This window comes from Hibiscus syriacus, unplaced genomic scaffold, assembly GCF_006381635.1.
Source record: "Hibiscus syriacus cultivar Baekdansim isolate YM2019G1 unplaced genomic scaffold, ASM638163v2 tig00001478_pilon, whole genome shotgun sequence".
NCBI lineage: Eukaryota > Viridiplantae > Streptophyta > Magnoliopsida > Malvales > Malvaceae > Hibiscus > Hibiscus syriacus.
In genome coordinates, this window is record NW_024061874.1 from 4,569,381 (window position 1) to 4,589,696 (window position 20,316).

A 20,316-nucleotide genomic window follows, 5' to 3' on the forward strand; every position below is an offset into this window, starting at 1 on the left:
GGAAATTGTTATACGCGAAAAACTCTATCTTTTGGTACCAATATTGCATGGTAATCTTGTTGGTGTTCAAAGATCCCAAATTTAAGGGTTTGTGTTCATATAAAGGATCATGAAATTGATGATGGATTTTGATGTTTGTGAGGTAGTAGATTCATATATCAAACATGAAAGATGATTAGAACATGTTTAATCTTTTTAGAACTTGTTCTTTAAATTTCGATCATGAATGGTTTGAGTGAGAAAAATTATGGAAAAATTATATATGGGTTGGAAATGATGAAGGAAGTATGCTACAAGCCTTAGAAAAATTGGGGACCATTTTGTAAGTTTTGAAAAGTTGGAGATCAATTCGTAAATTTTGGAAAATTGATGAGTTATTGTGAAAGTGTTGTATATTTGACGTACTACACTGGAAATTGTGTTTGGGAATTTAAATGGGTGTTATATGTGAAATATGACTATTTTAGAAGTTTGAAAATATTATTGATTTAAGTACAACAATTTCATAGTTGGGGTACTTAGATGTAATTATGCTTTTGTAAAAGCATTTGAATGGAAATAATTTCAATGCTGGAATTATTGGTATTAATAATTTAAGTGGTAAAATGGTGAAGGACCATTTTGTGTAAATTGGTAAAGTTGATTCCAATGTTAAAGGAATTATTAAGAGACAAGTATTTTGATAGATAATGTGTTTCAAATATATTATGGAGTTATTATGGGATATGTTTATGTTAGTAGAATACTAACATATGTATCGTTATGAAATTGTGAATATTACAGATTATGATTGATTTGCGATTTGAAGTAAGTCAAGTGGGTTTATTGTGGACAATAGTGAGACACAAATTTGGAAAATTATAAAGTGTCAAGGTGAGTGCAATACATGCATGACATTATACATGGATGTTTTATACATCATCAGGAAGACTTGCGATAAGTCGACCTTGTTTATGTTGACATGATATTTATGTCATTTATCATATATTTGATATATTCTAAATATGTCAAAGGTTGAAAATATAATGCATTGATTATGAAAATTATGATATTTTACCATGAATGTTTTTGGGTATGAACTGCCCAATGTTAAATATTGATAATATACTTTGCCATGGATGAATTAAATAAAATAGACTATATGCCCAAATAAGTCATTGAGGGACAGGGTATAGTTGGCATGCCATAGAGTATAGCAGCTGCAGGTTTATATTAGCACTATAGTGTGTAAGAACACTAAGTGCAGGTTTATGTCCAGATTAGCACTATAGCGTAAGCTTAGTGTAGGTGGTGGGCACGACCTTATGTGTATTGTCCGGATTAGTACCATGGCGTAAGCTTAGTGCAAGTTTAGCACTACGGTGCAGGTATTTTACTCGAATACCCAGGGTCCTCAACGTTTAATATTGGGCTATTGGCTATGGATTTTGGTTTATTGGTTAATAAATGGTAACCATGCAAATAAGCTTATGAGCTTACGGAATAATGGCAAGTATATTGGAAAAATAAGCTTATGAGCTTATGGTATTAAATGGTAAATATATTGGTAAAAATAAGCTTAGAGCTTATTGAACAAATGGTAAATATATTGTTAAAATAAGCTTACGAGCTTATGGAATTTAAATGGTACGTATTTTGGTAAAATAAGCTTACAAGCTTATGGGATAAATGGTAAGAGATTTTATATTATTTTGATCATGGTAAAATATTGGATATGTTAGTAAAATGATTTTATGGAAAATTGATTTTTTGACATTGAAAATCATGCATGAATTGTATTGCATTGTTAAATGTTTTAATTGTCTCACTAAGTATATACTTAGCGTGTGATGATTTTCACGCGTAGGTAAAAAGCCAGTAGTCGAACAAAGAGTTCGGAATGACATAAAAGATCGAGAAGTAGATTTCAATATCAGTAAGACATCCTAAGTTGTAATGTTAGTTTTATTAATGTCATGTAATTATAAATGTTTTATTTGTTTTGTTAAAACAAATTTCGAAACGAAATGGAATTTTATTGAATTTATATGTATTTTCGAAAGTTACTGTAGCAGTTGCTGTAGCATGAACAGTAACCACGAATTAAAAGATTTTCCAGAATGATTTTGGGGTACTGATTCCCCTTACAGAGAATCGATTCCCCCACTGTTCATCGCCACTGCACATTGTTCACTGTTCACGGGTATTGTTTACTATTCAAAAAAAATCTTTTGAATTAAATTTGTTTATAACGTAATATAAATTATATGATATGATATTTTTATAATATCAATTACCAATTAAGGAATTTAAATTCTAAATCGAGTTTTGAAATGAAAATGGTTTTTCAGAAATTCGGGTGACATCCGTAATCTGTATAGGTATAATTATACGAGTTACGGGTGTTACATTTTATCTTTGTCTTATTTTTTATTCCACGAAAAACGACAAAGAGAGACAATTGTAGACAACCATTTTTTTCGGATCTACAAAAAAATTATATTATATTATTATTTATTATTATTATTATTATTTATTATCTTTTTGGCCCCATATTCAACCTCACTATCCCACTTTCTTTATTAATTTGTGCTGCCGGGTCCGGATTCCATGGGAATCGTTGTTATTTCTTATAGACGTGCATGTGAACTTGTGGGACTCGATCCCACTAGAGTCTCTGAAGTCCTTAAAGACCGACCTTCATGGTTTAATGATTCCTGGGTCGTGGATGAATGTGGAACCATTTAACTGCTTTATATGCAGCTCTATGCGCCAACAACAAGGGGGAAGAGATAAAAAAGACAGTGGAGATCAGTTAGTGGACTCAGTGGGACCCTTCTTCTCTCCCGTCTCTGTTTTGGATTTCCTTTGCTTTTAAAACACTCTCAACCTCACTCTCATGGCTTCATGTACTCACTGACTCCTTCTCTTTTTCTCTTTTGTTCCCTGTTCTGGGTTTCCGATCAAATTTTGGTCTGATCCCCGTTGTTAAAGACATTGCAACTCTCCAGTATGTCGCCAGGATTTCTCACGCTACTCTTTTGCGACGCATCGACCTCGTGGTTGATCTCCAACTGCTTCGTCAACTACTCGAGAGCAAAGTTCAACGAGCCGGGAAACAAGAACAAAGCATGAAAAAGACAAAAAAGGGGGGCATGAACCAAAAGACAGTAAACAACAAAAATTCCAGATATTGATAAATGCTTGGACGTGGTTGCCACTTTGGAGGAAGGGGGTACTGGCGAGGCCTTTATGGCTGATTTTGAAGTCTCTGAAGGCTTATATTCACGGGCTCGCATTGAGGATAACGATTCAGTTTGTTCATGGCTGGGAGAAAATCTCATGTTGGAATATTCATGTGAAGAGGCCACTTCGCTACTGAAAAAGAATTCGGAAAACGCTAAAGCAAGCCTGAAAGTTCTTATAGCTGATTTGCAGTTCTTGGGAGATCATTGAAAGGATTCATACTGCAAGCTTAATACATGATGATGTATTAGATGAAAGTGATACGAAGAAGAAAAGAAAAAAAATGAGCGTTGAAAAGTCAAAGTCAGTATCTAAAACACAACGAGTGACAGAACATTTGCATTATAAATTCAGTTTCTCTACACGTAAATCTAGATGTAAACTTATTCTTTTTATTTTATAATTTTTTTTCTTTTCATTTAATTTTATTTAATAATCATTTATTATTTCCTATATGACATTTCTTATATTTTATGAGTAATTTCAATCGATTAAAGGTAAATAATTTGAATCAGGTTTTTAAATTTAAATTTAAATTTTTTATTTTCACAATTAAATATAACCGATAAATTAATTGGTACCGAAAGGGTGGTTCAAAGGTGTTAATCCTTCCTTGACCGTAACTGACTCCTGAACCCGACACGTTTCTGGTACAACGCAGATCAGGTAAGATGATGTCCGACCCACCTAAATTCATTTTAAATGATCGATGTCAATTCTAACCCAATTATTCAAGTTGAAGTCTAATTCCGAAGTTCAACCAAAAGACGATCGCGATACTTTCTTAGTTTGTTGTGCGTCACTGTTCAATACTTTAAACCGAGACCTCTCTCGCCACCGATCGTGGTGTATCAATTTTCTGTGGCCGTCGAGTAGTTGGACTGCGCGTGAAGAAGGTCGCACCGGTTTGGTTAGGGTGTGTCTTACCTTCTTCGGCCATGGGTGGCCACTACCGAGTACCTTCCGATCGTTTGGGCTTCCTTTGGGCAGCCGAGGTTGTCGTTCCACCAAGCCATGGTTGTTTCCATGCTGCTTGTCACCGACAGTTGTGGGGCAGCAGTAGGTGCTGCCATCATTGTTCGGCATTCCCTTTAGTTCGAATCAAACCCCACTGCCCGGTTCCTAATTCTAACCGAGAATTATTTTTAATCGTCGTTAAATTGCTTCATTAATCTGAAATTCGTTGAATCGAGATATTAAATTGGAAGTCGTGATTTTTGCAGGTTATATCGAATCGGAATCAAATCTATCGCCTCCTCCACTGTTATCGGTTAACTTTGAACCGACAATGAGTATTAGTTAATACCTTAGATTTAGCTTCAGATTTCTTATTAAAATTAGAATAGTAATTATTAATCAAATTTTATGTAGGAACCGATTCGATTTGATCCATGGTTCGGGCCGATCATGGGAAGCGCTATTGTCGTCGTTGGCTATTTGTCGAGGCGTGTCTCTATCTGGTGCTAAATTTTGTCTGTGATAATTGTTTGATTGTCTGAATTTGAGTGGAAGCATGATTGTTTTGTTATATTGTTGAATTATTTATTGGATATCATGTTGATTGAAAGTTGATTTCGAACATGATGATTATGTGACTTAATGTATATGTTGGAAATCAGAAAATTATGTTATGTGACGTGTGATATTTATCAGATTCAGATTATGCTTTGTATTTGGATTCTGGAATCAAGTAATTGCATTCTCATTCAGATCGAATAGGAATTCGGATATATATAATATTCGAGTATGTGTTATTCGAATATATGTTATTCGGATCGGATATCATATATGTGTGCTATTTGCATGTCATATTGAGTTTCGATTGATAGGGAAGTTCAGTTTTTTTCATTCGACGGGGTGAATTTCACTTCGGATTCAGTGACCTCTGCCTTTGTGGCGGACCCCACTTCTGATGTTGTTAGTAGTTAGAGTGGTTCTGGGAACCTACTCTTTAGATGATGTAAGGTGTTTAGGTGCACATTCATTGCATATTTAGTCGGATCGTGAATATTTTATTGAATTGGATTTTATGTTGATTTGTGATGTCTTGTTTGAGACTGATGCACTTTAGAGGCACACTAAGCTTTATAGTTGACACTCCATAATTTCTCTCTTTTAGATAATCGGATTAGGAGAATCGGTACTTGGAGTTGCGATATTACCCAAATTTTCTTTTATTTAGTATGACATTTTTATTTGGATTTTCTATTGTACATTTAATTAATATTTATTTTGGGACATTATTTATTATGTTTAATTATTTTGGGACATTAAACATAAATTTTGTTTTGGACATTGATGCTTGAATTTTGAATTCGATAAATATTTGATTTATGTTTTTAATTACTATTTATTTATTTCGATTACTTTAAGTGTTTGAAATCTATAAATGCGGGGGTAAATTTTCAGTGTATTTTAAATAGAGAAAATCGCCTCAGTGACCAAAATTTCCATATAATATACGATTTTAACCAACTTTTTTCGTATTTGCCAAAATGACCAACAAAATCGCAATGCGATCGCTAATTCGCAACGCGATCTCCATTATCGCAAATTCGCGTTGCATTTCGCGTTGCGATAGTTGAAAATCGCGTTGCGATGGTCTACAGTGTCGTTGCGATTTTCCCAATTCGCAATGCGAATAAGTAAATCGCAACGCGAATTGGGAAAATCGCAATGCGATACTGACTATCGCAATGCGATACTTACTATCGCAATGCGATAATACAAAATCGCAACGAGATACTGACTTTCGCAATGCGATTCTGACTTTCGCAACGCGATAATACATAATCGCAATGCGATTTTCAAAGCGCCATTAGTATCCTGGCCAAGTATTTTATTTTTAAATTCCAAACACGAATATTAATATATTGGAACACTGAACCGTCCACAGTATATCCCGTAATCGCAACTCATAACCTAAAATCACAACTCAGTCCCATCTCCATCTCTCACTCTCTCACCCATCTCCGACGAAATCCGTCCCCATCTCTGGCGAAATCCGTCTATCTCCATCTCTCAGAGCCACCCTCACAATCAGAAATGGAAAATCAACCAAAATCAACCAACGAGGGTTAGTTTTTTTAATTATTTTCTTTTTGAAATTTTTGCATTATTATTAGGTTTTTCATATTGAAATTGATGATAAGTTTACTGGTAATTTCAATAATAGATTAACCATTTCATTTAGATTGCTTATTAAATCAACCAAGAATCGCAACGCGAAATGCAAATCGCAACGCGATTTTAGTTTCGCGTTGCGATAGTCAAATTCGCGTTGCGATAGTCATTTTCGTGTTGCAATTTTCTTTTTCAGAAACTATTCTTCTTCTGCAAATTGAAACTTGAATGAATTGCATTACTTCAACCAAAAAACAAAGACAAATACGAAATTCACAGTGTTGCAAATTTAAGTTTGAAGAATAAACTACTACTCTTTATGTTTATTATTGTTTTTGGTATATCTTCACAGTGTAGTTTTTGGTATATCTAACTTAGTATGTTTATTGTTTTTGTAGAACTTTTATTCGACTCAATTGACCTTAAGAAATAAAGTCAGCCTGGCCAAAACAATTGCGTCGAAGCTTTCACCTGCACAAAGAAAAATGTTTGAGGATACATGCTTCGGGCCATGGCTGAAAGTACAACATCCCGGTGGAGATGCGATGTTGGCACACCTGTTTCTTCAAACCATGACTAGGGATCTACCAGATACTATACAACGTCGTGATGAAGAGATATGGTTTGATTTTCCACCGGCATATACGTGTTTTTGGGCGGGAGGAGTTTTGCATAATCACCGGTCTACGCTTCGGACACGATGATGTAGGTCGGTACACTAGACACATTACCCGTCCATCATGGTTATCCCGGGTTTTTCCTGAGCTGGAGAGGCCGAATCTACACGTGGAAGACCTGACGAGCTTATTGAATAAGAAAGATGGTTTTACTCGGATGGATGACGTCGATGTTGTCCGAGTATGCCTTCTAATACTTTTGCATGCCAGCTTTTTAGGTAGAGAGGCCAGACAACCTATTCCGAATGATCTAATCAAATTGGTAGAAGACCTAAATGCGTGGAACTTGTTTCCGTGGGGCTCGTATTTATGGAAAGCTACATGGAATAAGTTATCGTCTACCTTGGATGATCGAAAAGTTGCATGGCGATGGTTCCAAATACACTTTGACAGGCTTTATTTGGGCCTTAAGGTAAGAATTTTTATATATGTTTCCAAAATTATAAGTAATTATTTAACAATTACTAATGTTTGTTATTATTGTTTGTAGATTTGGATATTGAGGCCTTTCCCGCCATGAAGACATATGCAATAAAAACTTCAAATGATATTCCCAGGGCTATTTCCTGGAAGAGGAAACGGACCTTGCAATGGGAAGATTTACTATGGTATACGACAATAAATAATGTAAGTTAACATAAATACTACCATATGTTTATAAACAAGTTATTACTAGTACACGTTTAACTTTGTTTGAGCTTTATATTGTTAGGAGGCCAACACTCCTCTACAGAGGCTGACACCCACGGAAGCTGAGCTTGCCACTGATTGGTGGCAAGCTAGTAAGCGTTTTTTTGATGGAACGGTTGATGAGCAGCCTCCACTTCGGGAGCCATCACCTCGCCCAGAGCTATCACCTCACCTAGAGCCATCATCTGATCGACCCGACTATACACCTCCACAACGACAACCATCACCTATTCTGTCACATCATCGAGCCTCTTCTCCACCATCACCGCAAGATAGGCGACCGACAAAGATGCCATGACATTTATCTCCATGTTCTCCACCTCCACCTCAACGGATGAGTTAGGGGAGTTACGTGATGAGTCAATGCCTTGCGTGAGGAGGTTGATACTTTACGCAAAGATGATGGTGCATGGCGTGTTGAGGTCTACATTACGCGGTGAGGTAGCGCTCTACGTGAGATGGTAGCATCGTTGCAGAATGAGGTTCATACTCTACGCAACGAGGTAAGTTTAAGATTTTTCATACTCGTAATTCATTCGGTTGCTGCCAATACTGCTAAACTGTTTTTGTAGTATTTGTTTTTGGTTTTGTTTTTGTCTTTTGGTTGAAGTAATGCAATCCATTCAAGTTTCAATTTGCAGAAGAAGAATAGTTTACTTTCGCAACACGAAAATGACTATCGCAACGCGGAAATGGCTATCGCAATGCGAAATGAAAATCGCAACGACAAAATCGCAACGCGAAATGAAAATCGCAATGCGATTTGTGTTTCGCGTTGCAATTTTGTCGTTGCGATTTCATTTCGCATTGCGATTTTGTCGTTGCGATTTCATTTCGCATTGCGATAGCCATTTCCACGTTGCAGTCATTTTCGCGTTGCGATTTTAAGTTTGTGTTGCGAAAGTAAAACTATTCTTCTTCTGGAATATTTTATATATGTTGTCCTTTTAAATGTTTATATAAGTGCTTACTTCTGGAATGTTATCTGAGCATTTTGTGAACTATGATAGAATAATGACTTGGGTGGATACAATGCTAGTTTGAAACATATTTGTCTTTGTTTAATATCATGTCTGTTTATTTACTGATTTATGTATTAATTTTTTTTTAGCGGCCCGATAAGGTGGATGCTTTACGTCGGGTTTTCCTTGCACGACGGAGTTCACGCATCAGACGGCGTGGACGTGCTATTACGTCTCCGTTCACCCCAATGGTGCGAAGACTCCGGAAAAAGAAGCCCGACTCACCTGTCATCCTCAAGAGTCCTCTCCAATCGTTCAAGAGGCCCCTATTCTCCTCAAGAGTCCCCCCCACGTTCAAGAGGCCACTGTCATCGTTGAAGAGGTCCCTCCACCATTCCAGAGTCCGATTCACATGGGGTAATATATCGAAGTATTGTGAAACCCCCACCGGTTCCGGACATGATGGATGAGAGTTTGCTCTCGTATGAGTTACCGGCTAGTACCCTTCCGGTATCTGAAGTGGAGAGGAGACAACTACCGGAAACAATTGTGGATAATACCCTTTGGGCTAAGACCGCAGTTGATTTTTATCTACATGAGCGGAGCCAAGGGTGGTTACACTGACATAAGCAAACTCAACGATGAAATGTTTTTGTTACTGATCGGTCTTGGTGGGGTGTGCTATTAGGGTTGAAGACAGTGGCTATTTCGATGGGGAGGTAAGTCTTATATTTGTCTTATATATGATTTTGATTAATTTTTTTAAAAATTAATGTAATTCACTAATATATGTATTTTTTTGTAAAACAGCATATCGATGCGTGGGTGTCACGTCTACTAATAATAAGGCTTAGGAAAAATAAAAAAAATTCGCGATATACAATAATGCCGGCGGCTTTTCACGCAGTTCACTTGAAGAATCAACGGATGAATCATTTTCGTTGGGCAATGGACAAGCTAAACTTTATCCTGCATGGTGGGAGGTCGATAAGGTTAGTGTTTATTTTTAAATTTTTTAAATGTGTTCATAAATAAGTGCGCAAATAAATGAATATTATTATGATGTAGGTGTTTATCCCTGTTTTGAAACGTCGTCATTGGCTTCTCGTCCAACTTCAGCTCCCATCCTGAAGATAATAGTATATGACAGCATGATAAATTACATATCACTGTCTGATTTGAGAGATATTGATCAAGGGATGGAGCTCTCATTTGGCTAAATTCTTGGATGGGATTAATTATTGGACTCATTCTGGACACAAGAAGCCAAAGAAGTTCAATGTCACAGTTGTCAGAGACGAGACCGCGCCACAATAATCGCCGGGAGCCAGAGGGGATTGTGGTCCTCTCGTATGCTTGTGCTTGGCGCGTTTGCGACGGGAAGCACAGAGTTTCTACCTCCCACCGATAGAGATAGAGCTGCAGTAGGCTTGTGGTTTCGGCATTATATGGCTAGAGCAATATATATTCGAGACGCTGCCTACCTGCATTCCGCCTTATGAAAGTGTCTATTGTTAATTGGTAAGTCAAATGCAAGTTTTGTTAACTTATATACTCCTTTGGTTTGAAAATGTTGGTTAAGTACCTAGAATTCAATAATTTGCTGTTTGTAGGTTTTAGATGTGTAGGAAGTCTTGTTTGAGCAATTGTTTGGTTTCTGCAGGTTAATCCTTAAGTGAGCTGCGTGAAATGGATGTACGGGGGTCACAAAGTTGTTGATTCATTGATTCAATTATTTATGAAGAAATAAGAATTATTATTATTTTGATTGTTTAATGATTTGTAAAAAAGTGAAACAACTGAACAGATCATAGCAATGTTCAAACTCAAGTTACTAATACATGGCCTAACTGAAAATGTTAAAAGTGCACACATAAAATACATAATACAACGTTTGCATTTAAAAATCACCTAAGTTAACGTCCAAAAAGGTGAAGCCGGTTGTGATTGGGATTTTGAAGATGATTGCGATTTTCAGAATCTCGTTGCGAAAGTCAGAATCTCGTTGCGATTTTGTATTATCTCGTTGCGATAGTCAGTATCACATTGCGATTTTCCAAATTCGCATTGCGATTTACTTATTCGCATTGCGAATTAGGAAAATCGCAACGCGATACTTACTTTCGCAACGAGATAATACAGAATCGCAATGCGATTTTCAAAGTTCGCAATAGGTTTTAGTTTCGCAACACAAATTTTTTGTGTATATATCTACGCATAAGCAACAACTCATAACCTAAATCCCTAAATCGCAACTCATTCCATCTCCATCTATCACTCTCCGGCGACATCCTTCCTATATCCTTCCCCATCCGGCAACAGGTCTTAGTTTCCCAGCTCGTTTGTTTAGTAAATTAATTTACAACCATAAAATCATCTAATGTTGATCATGTTTGGATAGATTTGTGTTTTGGAGGGTCATGGGAGAATGTTCATGGTGTTTTACAATATATGCCTTTACCCATGAATCTTCAACTAAAACTGTCATTAAAAAAGTTAACTTATGAAACTCTAATGTTACGTGTTTCAAAGAAAAGAATTGAATTTAGAGCCCCTAAGTGGATTTAGGCTATCTTATCAGAATGGTAAAGTTTATTGTTAACCCAATGAAGATGTTGAACGTTCATTGCTTACATTAGTGTTTAAAATGATGATGTTACATTGTATGTTGTTGAACCTAGAAGTAGTATTGTTGGGTCAGTAGCGGGTAGTAATCAACTAAGTTTTTCTCAAAACCTACAACCTTTCTCTCATCCAAATCCCAATCAACTTTCAGCACCAAATTCGGTTTCGTATTGACCAATTAGACGATGATGAGCCAAGAGAAAAAATTGTGAGTACTAGTCAGTATTCGAAATTTGATCTTGGTCAAAACCCGGACTTTGATATTGGTCAAAACTCGGATTTTGATGATGTTTCAGAAGAAGAAACAGACCCTACGTGTAATGATTTTGATATTGGTCAATACCCGAATTTTGATGATGAAACAACCGTTGCCGAGGAAGATGTTGTTGATGATAAGATGGGAGGAAGTGAGGCTGTGAATGAACATATTGAAACATCTATTCTGTAATTCATATAATCCTGAAGAATAAAAAAAAGAAGAAAAAGTCCCCGAAGAAAAGAAAATACCACGAGAGTATAACTGGAATATGCCAGAATTACTTTAAATACCGGAAGAAGAGTTGGTAAAGAAAGTAGTTGATTGTTACACAAAAGTTATTCGTATCAAGAAAGATGATTGTTTTGATACAAAGGAAGACTTGAAGATAGCTTTGTATACGAAATGGTGGAAGATGGCTATCAACTAAAGTTAACAAAACAAGCAAAAGATCGTTTCGAAACAAGGTGTATGATTGACAAAAACTGTACGTGGCGTATGATTGCAAGGAGGATAAAAGATTGCGAAATGTTTCAAGTTAGGACTTTTATTGATAACATACATGTTCAAGAACCCCAGTTTTTCCTAACCATAGACAGGCAAACAAAAAGGTGTTGGGTGGTTTTCTGGCTGAGTTAATGTTTTTGAATGGCAGGTATATCGGGACATGAAATTATGACTGACATGATGCTCGGTTCAAGATTAGTATATCATATTCTAAGCTTGGAGAGCCAAATGTTATGCCTTGGAATTGTGAGGGGGTCGCCAGAAGCTCGTTTGCCCAACTGCCGGCTTATTGTCACAATTTAAAGCTGAAAAATCCTGGGTCGGTAACTCATATCAAAACAGATAGAGATGGACGCTTTGAGTTGTTGTTTATCACCATTGGTGCTGCGGTTAGTAAATCAATATAATTCTGTTGACTCATTTCTGTTAGTTACATGCATTCACATTTAAATAATTATATTTCTTGTGTATATTATTTTGTAGATTCGTTCGTTTATTACTTGCATGCGCCCAGTTTTAGTTGACGGAGCACATTTGAAAGGTCGATACCTTGGAGTAAACTATTAGCAGTAGCCATGGATGCTAACAATGGGATACTGCCAATAGCTTAGGGGTTGGCAAATCTGAAACCTCTGATTCATGGACATGGTTTATGGGGCATCTTAGGGATGCATAGGTCCTATTAGCAATTGACAATCATATCCGATAGGGCAACACAATTGACAACGCTGTTAGAAGGTTGTTTCCCAGATGCTTTTCATGGACTTTGTGGGTTCATTGTATAGAAATCGTCTGCTGGTATAAAAAAGCACAAATGGACATACTGGAAGGCTGTAAAAGCTTATCGGGAAGTGGATTTCAATAGCATAAAACTGTTTAAGACGTGTTTTGCCTCAGTGTGCTCAAACACTAGAAGATGTCGGGTTTGAAAGATGGTCAAGAGTACATCAACCTGGAGCAAGATATGGTTTCATGACGTCTAATAGTGTAGAATCAATCAACGCTCTAAGTCGTCATTCCCGGAAATTACCCATTACTATGTTAATGGAGTTTTTTCGAGCCTCTATTCAACAGTGGTACTACAAGAAAGAAACCATGCATGTATTATCTTTGAATTCGTTCGTGTTACACCATGGACTGAAAAAAAGATAACGAAATGTGTTGTGAAGTCAACGTCATGGAGAGTTGAACCATGTTCAAACACTTTGTTTGAAGTACTGGATAATAACTTAAATGGGCTTGTCGATCTAAATGCAAGGACGTGTAGTTGTATGAAATGGCAAACATCTGGTTATCCGTGTGGTTATATTATAAAAGTTGCTCTTCATCTAAACCAAGATGATTCAAGCACATACGCTATGGATTGCTACACTACAGAAGTATATCGACAGACTTATGCCGAGATTGTCTACCCTATTCCACATCCTTCTGAGTGGGACATACCAGATGACTTACAAACAGTTTTGCCACCAGCCATGGACAGAAGGCTACCTGGCCGACCAAAAAGTCACGATCGTATACCGTCTAAGGGTGAAGAGAAGAAGAGATCGATATGTAGTCGGTGCAAGGAAAGTGGTCATACAAGGTTGACATGTGGATCACCAGTTCCATCACAATCATCTTTTCCTCTACCAAAATATGGATCATCATCAAAATCCAAAGCTCATATGGTGTCAAGAAAAAGGCAATCAAAATCAATCATCTTTAAAATCCCAATCACAACTGGCTTCACCTTTGGGACTGTTAACTTAGGTGATTTTTAAATGTAAACGTTGTATTATGTAGATTTTATGTGTGAACTTTTAACATTTTTAGTTAGGCATGTATTAGTAACTTGAGTTTGAAAATTGCTATGATCTGTTCAGTTGTTATCACTTAATAGGCAATCATCTTAATGTCTATCGCAACGCGGAAATTACTATCGCAATGCGAAATGAAAATCGCAACGAGAGAATCGCAATGCGAAATGAAAATCGAAACGCTAATTTCGCAATGCGAAATGAAAATCGCAACGAGGGAATCGCAATGCGAAATGAAAATCGCAACGCGAATTTAATTTCGCGTTACGATTCTCTCGTTGCGATTTTCATTTCGCGTTGCGATTTTCATTTCGCATTGCGATAGTACTTTTTTGCCTTCAACATAATGCAGATTGAAATCAACAAAATCAACCATTACATTTCAATCAATTAAACAAGCACAAATAAGAATTATGTTAACATCAATTAAACAAATCAACTTTTACAAATCACCTTTTACAAATCAATTAAACAATCAAAAAATAAGCAATAATTATTAGAGAAATTAACACTTCTACTATTGAATCAACTTTTGCAGCCATACATCATTTTCATGCAGCTCACTTCTGAGATTAACCTGCATAAACCAAACATTTGTTCAATCAACACTTTCTACACATCTAAAACCTACAAACAACAAATTATTGAATTCTAGGTACTTAACCAAACATTTTCAAACCATAAGCCTATAAACATGCCAATTGTTTATGGACATTTTTATAACGCGCGGATGCAGGTAGGCAGCGTCTCGTATATATCGATCTAGCCATATAATGTCGAAACCACAAGCCTACTGCAGCTCTATCTATATCGGTGGGAGGTAGATACTTTATACTTCCTGTGATCAAACGGTCCAACGCCAAGCATACGAGAGGACCACAATCCCCTCTGGGTCCTTTCGTTTGTTGTGGTGCGGTCTCGTCTCTGATAACTGTAATATTGAGCTTCTTTGGCTTCTTGTTTCCAGAACGAGTCCAATAATTTATCGCATCCAAGAATTTAGCCAAATAAGAGCTCCATCCCTTAATAATATCTCTTAAATCAGCCAATGATATGTAATTTATCATGCTGTCATATAGTATTGCCTTAAGGGATGGGATCTGAAGCTCGACGAGAAGCCAATGGTTACGTTCCAAAACAGGGATAAACACCTGCAATCATAAGTAATAATTCATTCATTTGCGTACTTATTATGAATACCTTTAAACTCAATCTAAAATAAACACTAACCTTATCGACCTCCCATGCAGGATAAAGTTTAGCTTGTCCATTGCCCAACGCAAATGATTCATCTCGTTGATTCTTCAAGTGAACGGCGTTAAAAGACGTCGGCATAATTGTATATCGTGTATTTCTTTTATTTTCCTTAAGTTTCCTAATTATTAGAAGACGTGACACCCACGCATCGATATGCTGTTTTACAAAAAAAGACATATATTAGTAACTTACATAAATTTACAAAAAAATAATCAAATTAAAATATAAGAAAAATATAAGACTTACCCCTCCATCGAAATAGCCATTATCTTCGACCCCTAATAATACGCCCCACCAAGACCGATCAAGCAACAAATAGATATCATCATTGAGCTTGCATATGTTAGTGAAACACCCCTGGCTTCGCTCATGTAGATAAAAATCAACTGCGGTCTTAGCCCAAAGGGTGTTATCCAGAATTGTGTCCGGTAGTTGTTTCCTCTCCACTTCAGATACCGGTATGGTACTGGCCGGTAACTCATACGAGAGCCAACTTGAATCCATCATGTCCGGCACGTCAGAGGGTTTCTCAAGAATCCTACATATGACGCCATGTGAATCGGGCTCTTGAATGGTGGGAGGGACCTCTTCAACGATGACAGTGGCCTCTTGAACGGTGGGAGGGGACTCTCGAGGAATGATAGGGGCCTCTTCAACAATAGGAGTGGACTCTTGAGGGATGACAGGCGAGTCGGGCTTTTTCTTGCGGTGTCTTCGCACTATTGGGGTATACGGAGACTTAATAGCACGTGCACGCCGTCTGATGCGTGAACTCTGTCGTGCAAGAAAAACCCTACGTAAAGCATCCACCTTATCGGTCCGCTAAATAATTAAATACAAATATCAGTAAATAAACAGACATGATATTTAAACAGTGAAAACAAAGACAAATATATTTCAAATTTTCAACCAAAAGACAAAACAAAGACAAATACTAACTTCACAGTGTTAAAGAATACACAGTTTAGCAGAATTGGCAGCAATCGAATAAATTTACTTCAACCAAAAGGCAAAACAAAAAGACAAATACTAACTTCACAGTGTTAATAAACAGTTTAGCAGTATTGGCAGCAACCGAATAAATTTACTAAGCAATCTAAGTGAAATGGTTAATTTAAGTGAAATTACGAGTAAATTTATCATCAAGTTAAATATGGAAAATCTTAAACTTACCTCGTTGCGTAGAGTATGAACCTCATTCTGCAACGATACTACCATCTCACGTAGAGCGGCAACCTCACCACGTAAAGTAGACACCTCCACATGCCATGCACCATCGTTATCGAGTAGAGTACCGATCTCCTCACGCAAGGCATTGACCTCATCACGTAACTCCCTTGACTCATCCCGTGGAGGTGGAGAACAGGGAGATAGAAGTCGTGGCATCTTTTCCGGTCGCCTATCATGAGGTGATGGTTGAGAAGAGGCTCGATGATGTGACGGGATAGGTGATGGCTCTCGTTGTAGAGGTGTAGGGGTCGATCAGGTGATGGCTCTGGTGAGGTGATGGCTCTCGAAGTGGAGGAAGTGGAGGCTGCTCATCATTCGTGCCATCAAGAAAACGCTGAGCTTGCCACCAATCAGTGGCAAGCTCAGCCTCCGTGGGTGTCAGTCTAATTAATGGAATGTTGGCCTCCTAAAAATATAAAAACTCAAACAAAGTTAAACGTCTACTATTAATAACTTGTTTATATATGATAGTATTTGTGTTAACTTACATTATTTATTGTCGCATATGGTATTAAGTCTTCCCAATCCAACAGACGTTTCCTCTTCCAAGAAATAGCCCTGGGAATATCATTTGAAGTTTTTATTGCATATGTCTTCATGGCGGGAAAGGCCTCGAATATCCAAATCTACAAACAATATAATAACAAACATTAGTAATTGTTAAATAATTAATTATAATTTTGAAAACATTATATAGAAATTCTTACCTTAAAGGCCCAAACAAAGCCTAACAAAGTGTATTTCGACCCATCGCCCCGCAAACTTTTGCGGTCATCAAAGGCAGACGACATCTTAGTCCAGGTAGCTTTCCATATATACAAACCCCACGGAAACAGATTCCATGCATTTAGGTCCTCTACCAATAATATTAGCTCCTGAGGAATAGGTTGTCTGGCCTCTCTGCCTAAAAAGCCGGCATACAAAAGTAGTAGAAGGCATACTCGGACAACATCGACGTCATTCATCCGAGTAAAACCATCTTTCTTATTAAACAATTTCATCTTTCTTATTAAACAATTTCTTCTGTCGTCGACTTGTAAGTTCGGCTTCTCTATTGACTCATCAGGAAAAACCCTGGATAACCATGATGGGCGGGTGATATGACGAGTGTACCGGCCTATATCATCGTGTCCGAATCGTAGACCAGTGATTAAGCATAACTCCTTCCGCCCAAAACAAGTATACGCCGGTGAAAAATGAAACCATATCTCTTCCTCACCACGTTGTATACTGTCGGGTAGATCTCTAGTCATGGTCTGAAGCCACAAATGGGTCAAATTAGCATCTCCACCCGGATGCTGTACTCTCAGCCATTGCCCGAAGCAGGTTTCCTCAAACAATTTTCTTTGTGCAAGTGAAAGCTTCGAAGCAATTGTAGTGGCTAGGCTAACTTTATTCCTTAATGTCAATAAAGCCGAAAAAAATTTCTACAAAAACAAACATACCAAGTTAGATATACCAAAACTACACTGTGAAGATATACCAAAAACAATAAACATAAATAGTAGTTTATTCTTGAAACTAAAATTTGCAACACTGTTTTGTCTTTTGGTTGAAATGAAAATCGCAACACGAAATGACTATCGCAACGAGAGAATCGCAACGCGAAATGAAAACCGTAACACGAAATGAAAATCGCAACGAGAGAATCGCAACGCGAAATGAAAATCGCAATGCGATTTTGGTTTCGCGTTGCGATTCTCTCGTTGCGATAGTTATTTCCGCGTTGCGATTTTCATTCTCGAAACTATTCTTCTTCTGCATTACTTCAACCAAAAGACAAACAAAGACAAATACTACTTCACAGGCTAAACAGTTTAGCAGTATTGGCAGCAATCGAATGAATTTAATAAGAAATCTAAGTGAAATGGTTAATCTATTATTGAAATTACCAGTAAACTTATCATCAATCTCAATATGAAAAACCTAAAATAATGCAAAAATTTCAAAATAAAAATAAAACAAAACTAACCCTCGGAGGTTGATTTTCCATTTCTGAATGATTGTGAGGGATTTTTGACTGTGAATGGTTGTGAGGGATTTCGCCGGCGATGGGGACGGAAATCTTCGGAGATGGGGACGGATTTCGCCGTAGAGAGCGAGAGATGGAGATGGGACTGAGTGTTGTGATTTTGGGTTTGAGGTTATGAGTTGCGATTACTGTGGACGGTTCAGTTTCCGATTTATTAAGAAAAAATTCGTGTTTGGAATTTGAAAAAAACAATACGCGTTAATACGAATGGCGCTATGTAAATCGCGTTGCGAAAGTCAGAATCGCGTTGCGAAAGTCAGTATCTCGTTGCGATTTTTTTATTATCGCATTGCGATAGTCAGTATCGCATTGCGATTTTCCCAATTCGCGTTGCGATTTACTTATTCGCATTGCGATTTACTTATTTGCATTGCGAATTGGGAAAATCGCAACGACACTGTAGACCATCGCAACGCGATTTCCAACTATCGCAACGCGAAATGCAACGCGAATTTGCGATAATGGAGATCGCGTTACGAATTAGCGATCGCATTGCGATTTTATTGGTCATTTTGGCAAATCCGGAAAAAGTTGGTTAAAATCGTATACTATAAGGCATTTTTGGTCACTGAGGCAATTTTCTCTTTTAAATAAGGTTCGGGAACGATTTCGGGAAATTTAGTTAATTCTTTTAGGTCGGGTTTACTTAGGATCTGTTTTCCTTCTTTCTCGTCTATCTCCTTCGTGGCAATAGCTATGGACAGGTACACCTACTCTCACTCTTTCATCTTTCTTTTTCAACTTGTGCATGCTTCAGGGTTGTTTCATTTTCATCATCATAACAATCTGTCATTTAATAAATAGAATCTATATCGATAAAACATAGTAATGAAAATGGAAAATGACTCGGGTGTCTCTTTCTTTTCACCTAACCCTCCATTAAAGATGAAAATGAAAGCTGCCTGGTTTTGGACTTTACTCGAGACAGTGACAATTATGAATAGGAATAATGGTCCAACTAGTAGGTTTTGACTGAACACTAGCTTTCAGATTATCTGCCTACTTTTTGTATTAATGTTAAATTATGACTAACATCAATTATTACACTAAGACTGTTTAACAAGTTTGTTTTTGCAGGTTTATGACTGTTTAACAAAACCTGCAGGGTATTATACCAATGAAGCCTTGTGGAGTAGGATATTGGGCTCTCTCATTGTTCCAAATTCCACTTGCCATAGGTTTTACTGCATTGATCTTCTGTGGTAAAGAGCCTATAGCGTGCAAGGGTCCAGATAAGCAGGTACGTGGTCGATTATTAGGGTCAGTTTAGCATTATTAGGGTCCAGATTGAAAACCCTTTGTTCTTGTTTACTTGTGAAGGGGGTTAACAAGCTTATTTTCCCTCTAATGGCTCTAAGGGCTGGAGGTATGGGTGGAGTTTTTGAAATCTGGGGGTGGGGGGGGAATGGTGATAAGTCCACTTCTTCAAATTGGGGTAGCTCCTGAGGTAAAATTCCATCGATTTCTCCGTTCGAGAACACGATTAGGAATGCTTGCTTATAAAGCAATGACTTTTGTCATTTGATACACAGGTAACGGCAGTTACTTGTTCCTTCATGGTTTTCTTCTCATCCACAATGTCTGCAGTCCAGTACTTATTGTTGGGCACGGAGCAAACCAGGACCGCACTTGTATTCTCGGTCATTTGTTTCGTAACATCGCTTCTCGGACTATTGATGGTGCAGAGAGCCTTTTTGATGACTAGCTTCAGAGTTCTCGATGTTTGGGAGGACTATAGATCAGAGTTATATGGGATTCAAACTACCTTGTTGAAAATCAACTTCGTATAAACTTGTATCTCTATTTGACCTTGGAAATGAAAGAGTTGTTTGTTTACGTAGTCATCAAATGATCATTTTTTTATCGTACAACAATGAAAGAGTTAATGCTTTGTGACAAGCCCAGAATATTGAAGTTTTTCCGGTCAACCAAT

At 37.3% G+C, this 20,316-nt stretch overlaps 1 protein-coding gene and 1 pseudogene across 1 annotated transcript; both read left to right on the plus strand.

Moving 5' to 3' along the window:
* The first annotated feature begins 2,711 nt into the window (after window positions 1–2,711).
* LOC120128159 (probable prefoldin subunit 3) lies at window positions 2,712–3,435 on the plus strand. Its single transcript, XM_039145916.1, has 2 exons — window positions 2,712–2,793; window positions 3,170–3,435. Exons 1-2 carry the CDS (start codon window positions 2,712–2,714, stop codon window positions 3,433–3,435), a joined length of 348 nt encoding a protein of 115 aa, XP_039001847.1.
* Window positions 3,436–4,163: 728 nt separating this feature from the next.
* LOC120126682 lies at window positions 4,164–20,156 on the plus strand (annotated as a pseudogene).
* Window positions 20,157–20,316: the final 160 nt, after the last annotated feature.

Coding starts and splice junctions, on each gene's coding strand:
- LOC120128159 (XM_039145916.1), top strand. CDS start 2,712: ATGTGGAACCATTTAACTGCTTTATATGCAGCTCTATGCGCCAACAAC. Junction 2,794..3,169: donor AAAAAAGACAGTGGAGATCA/GTTAGTGGACTC, acceptor CAAAAATTCCAG/ATATTGATAAATGCTTGGAC.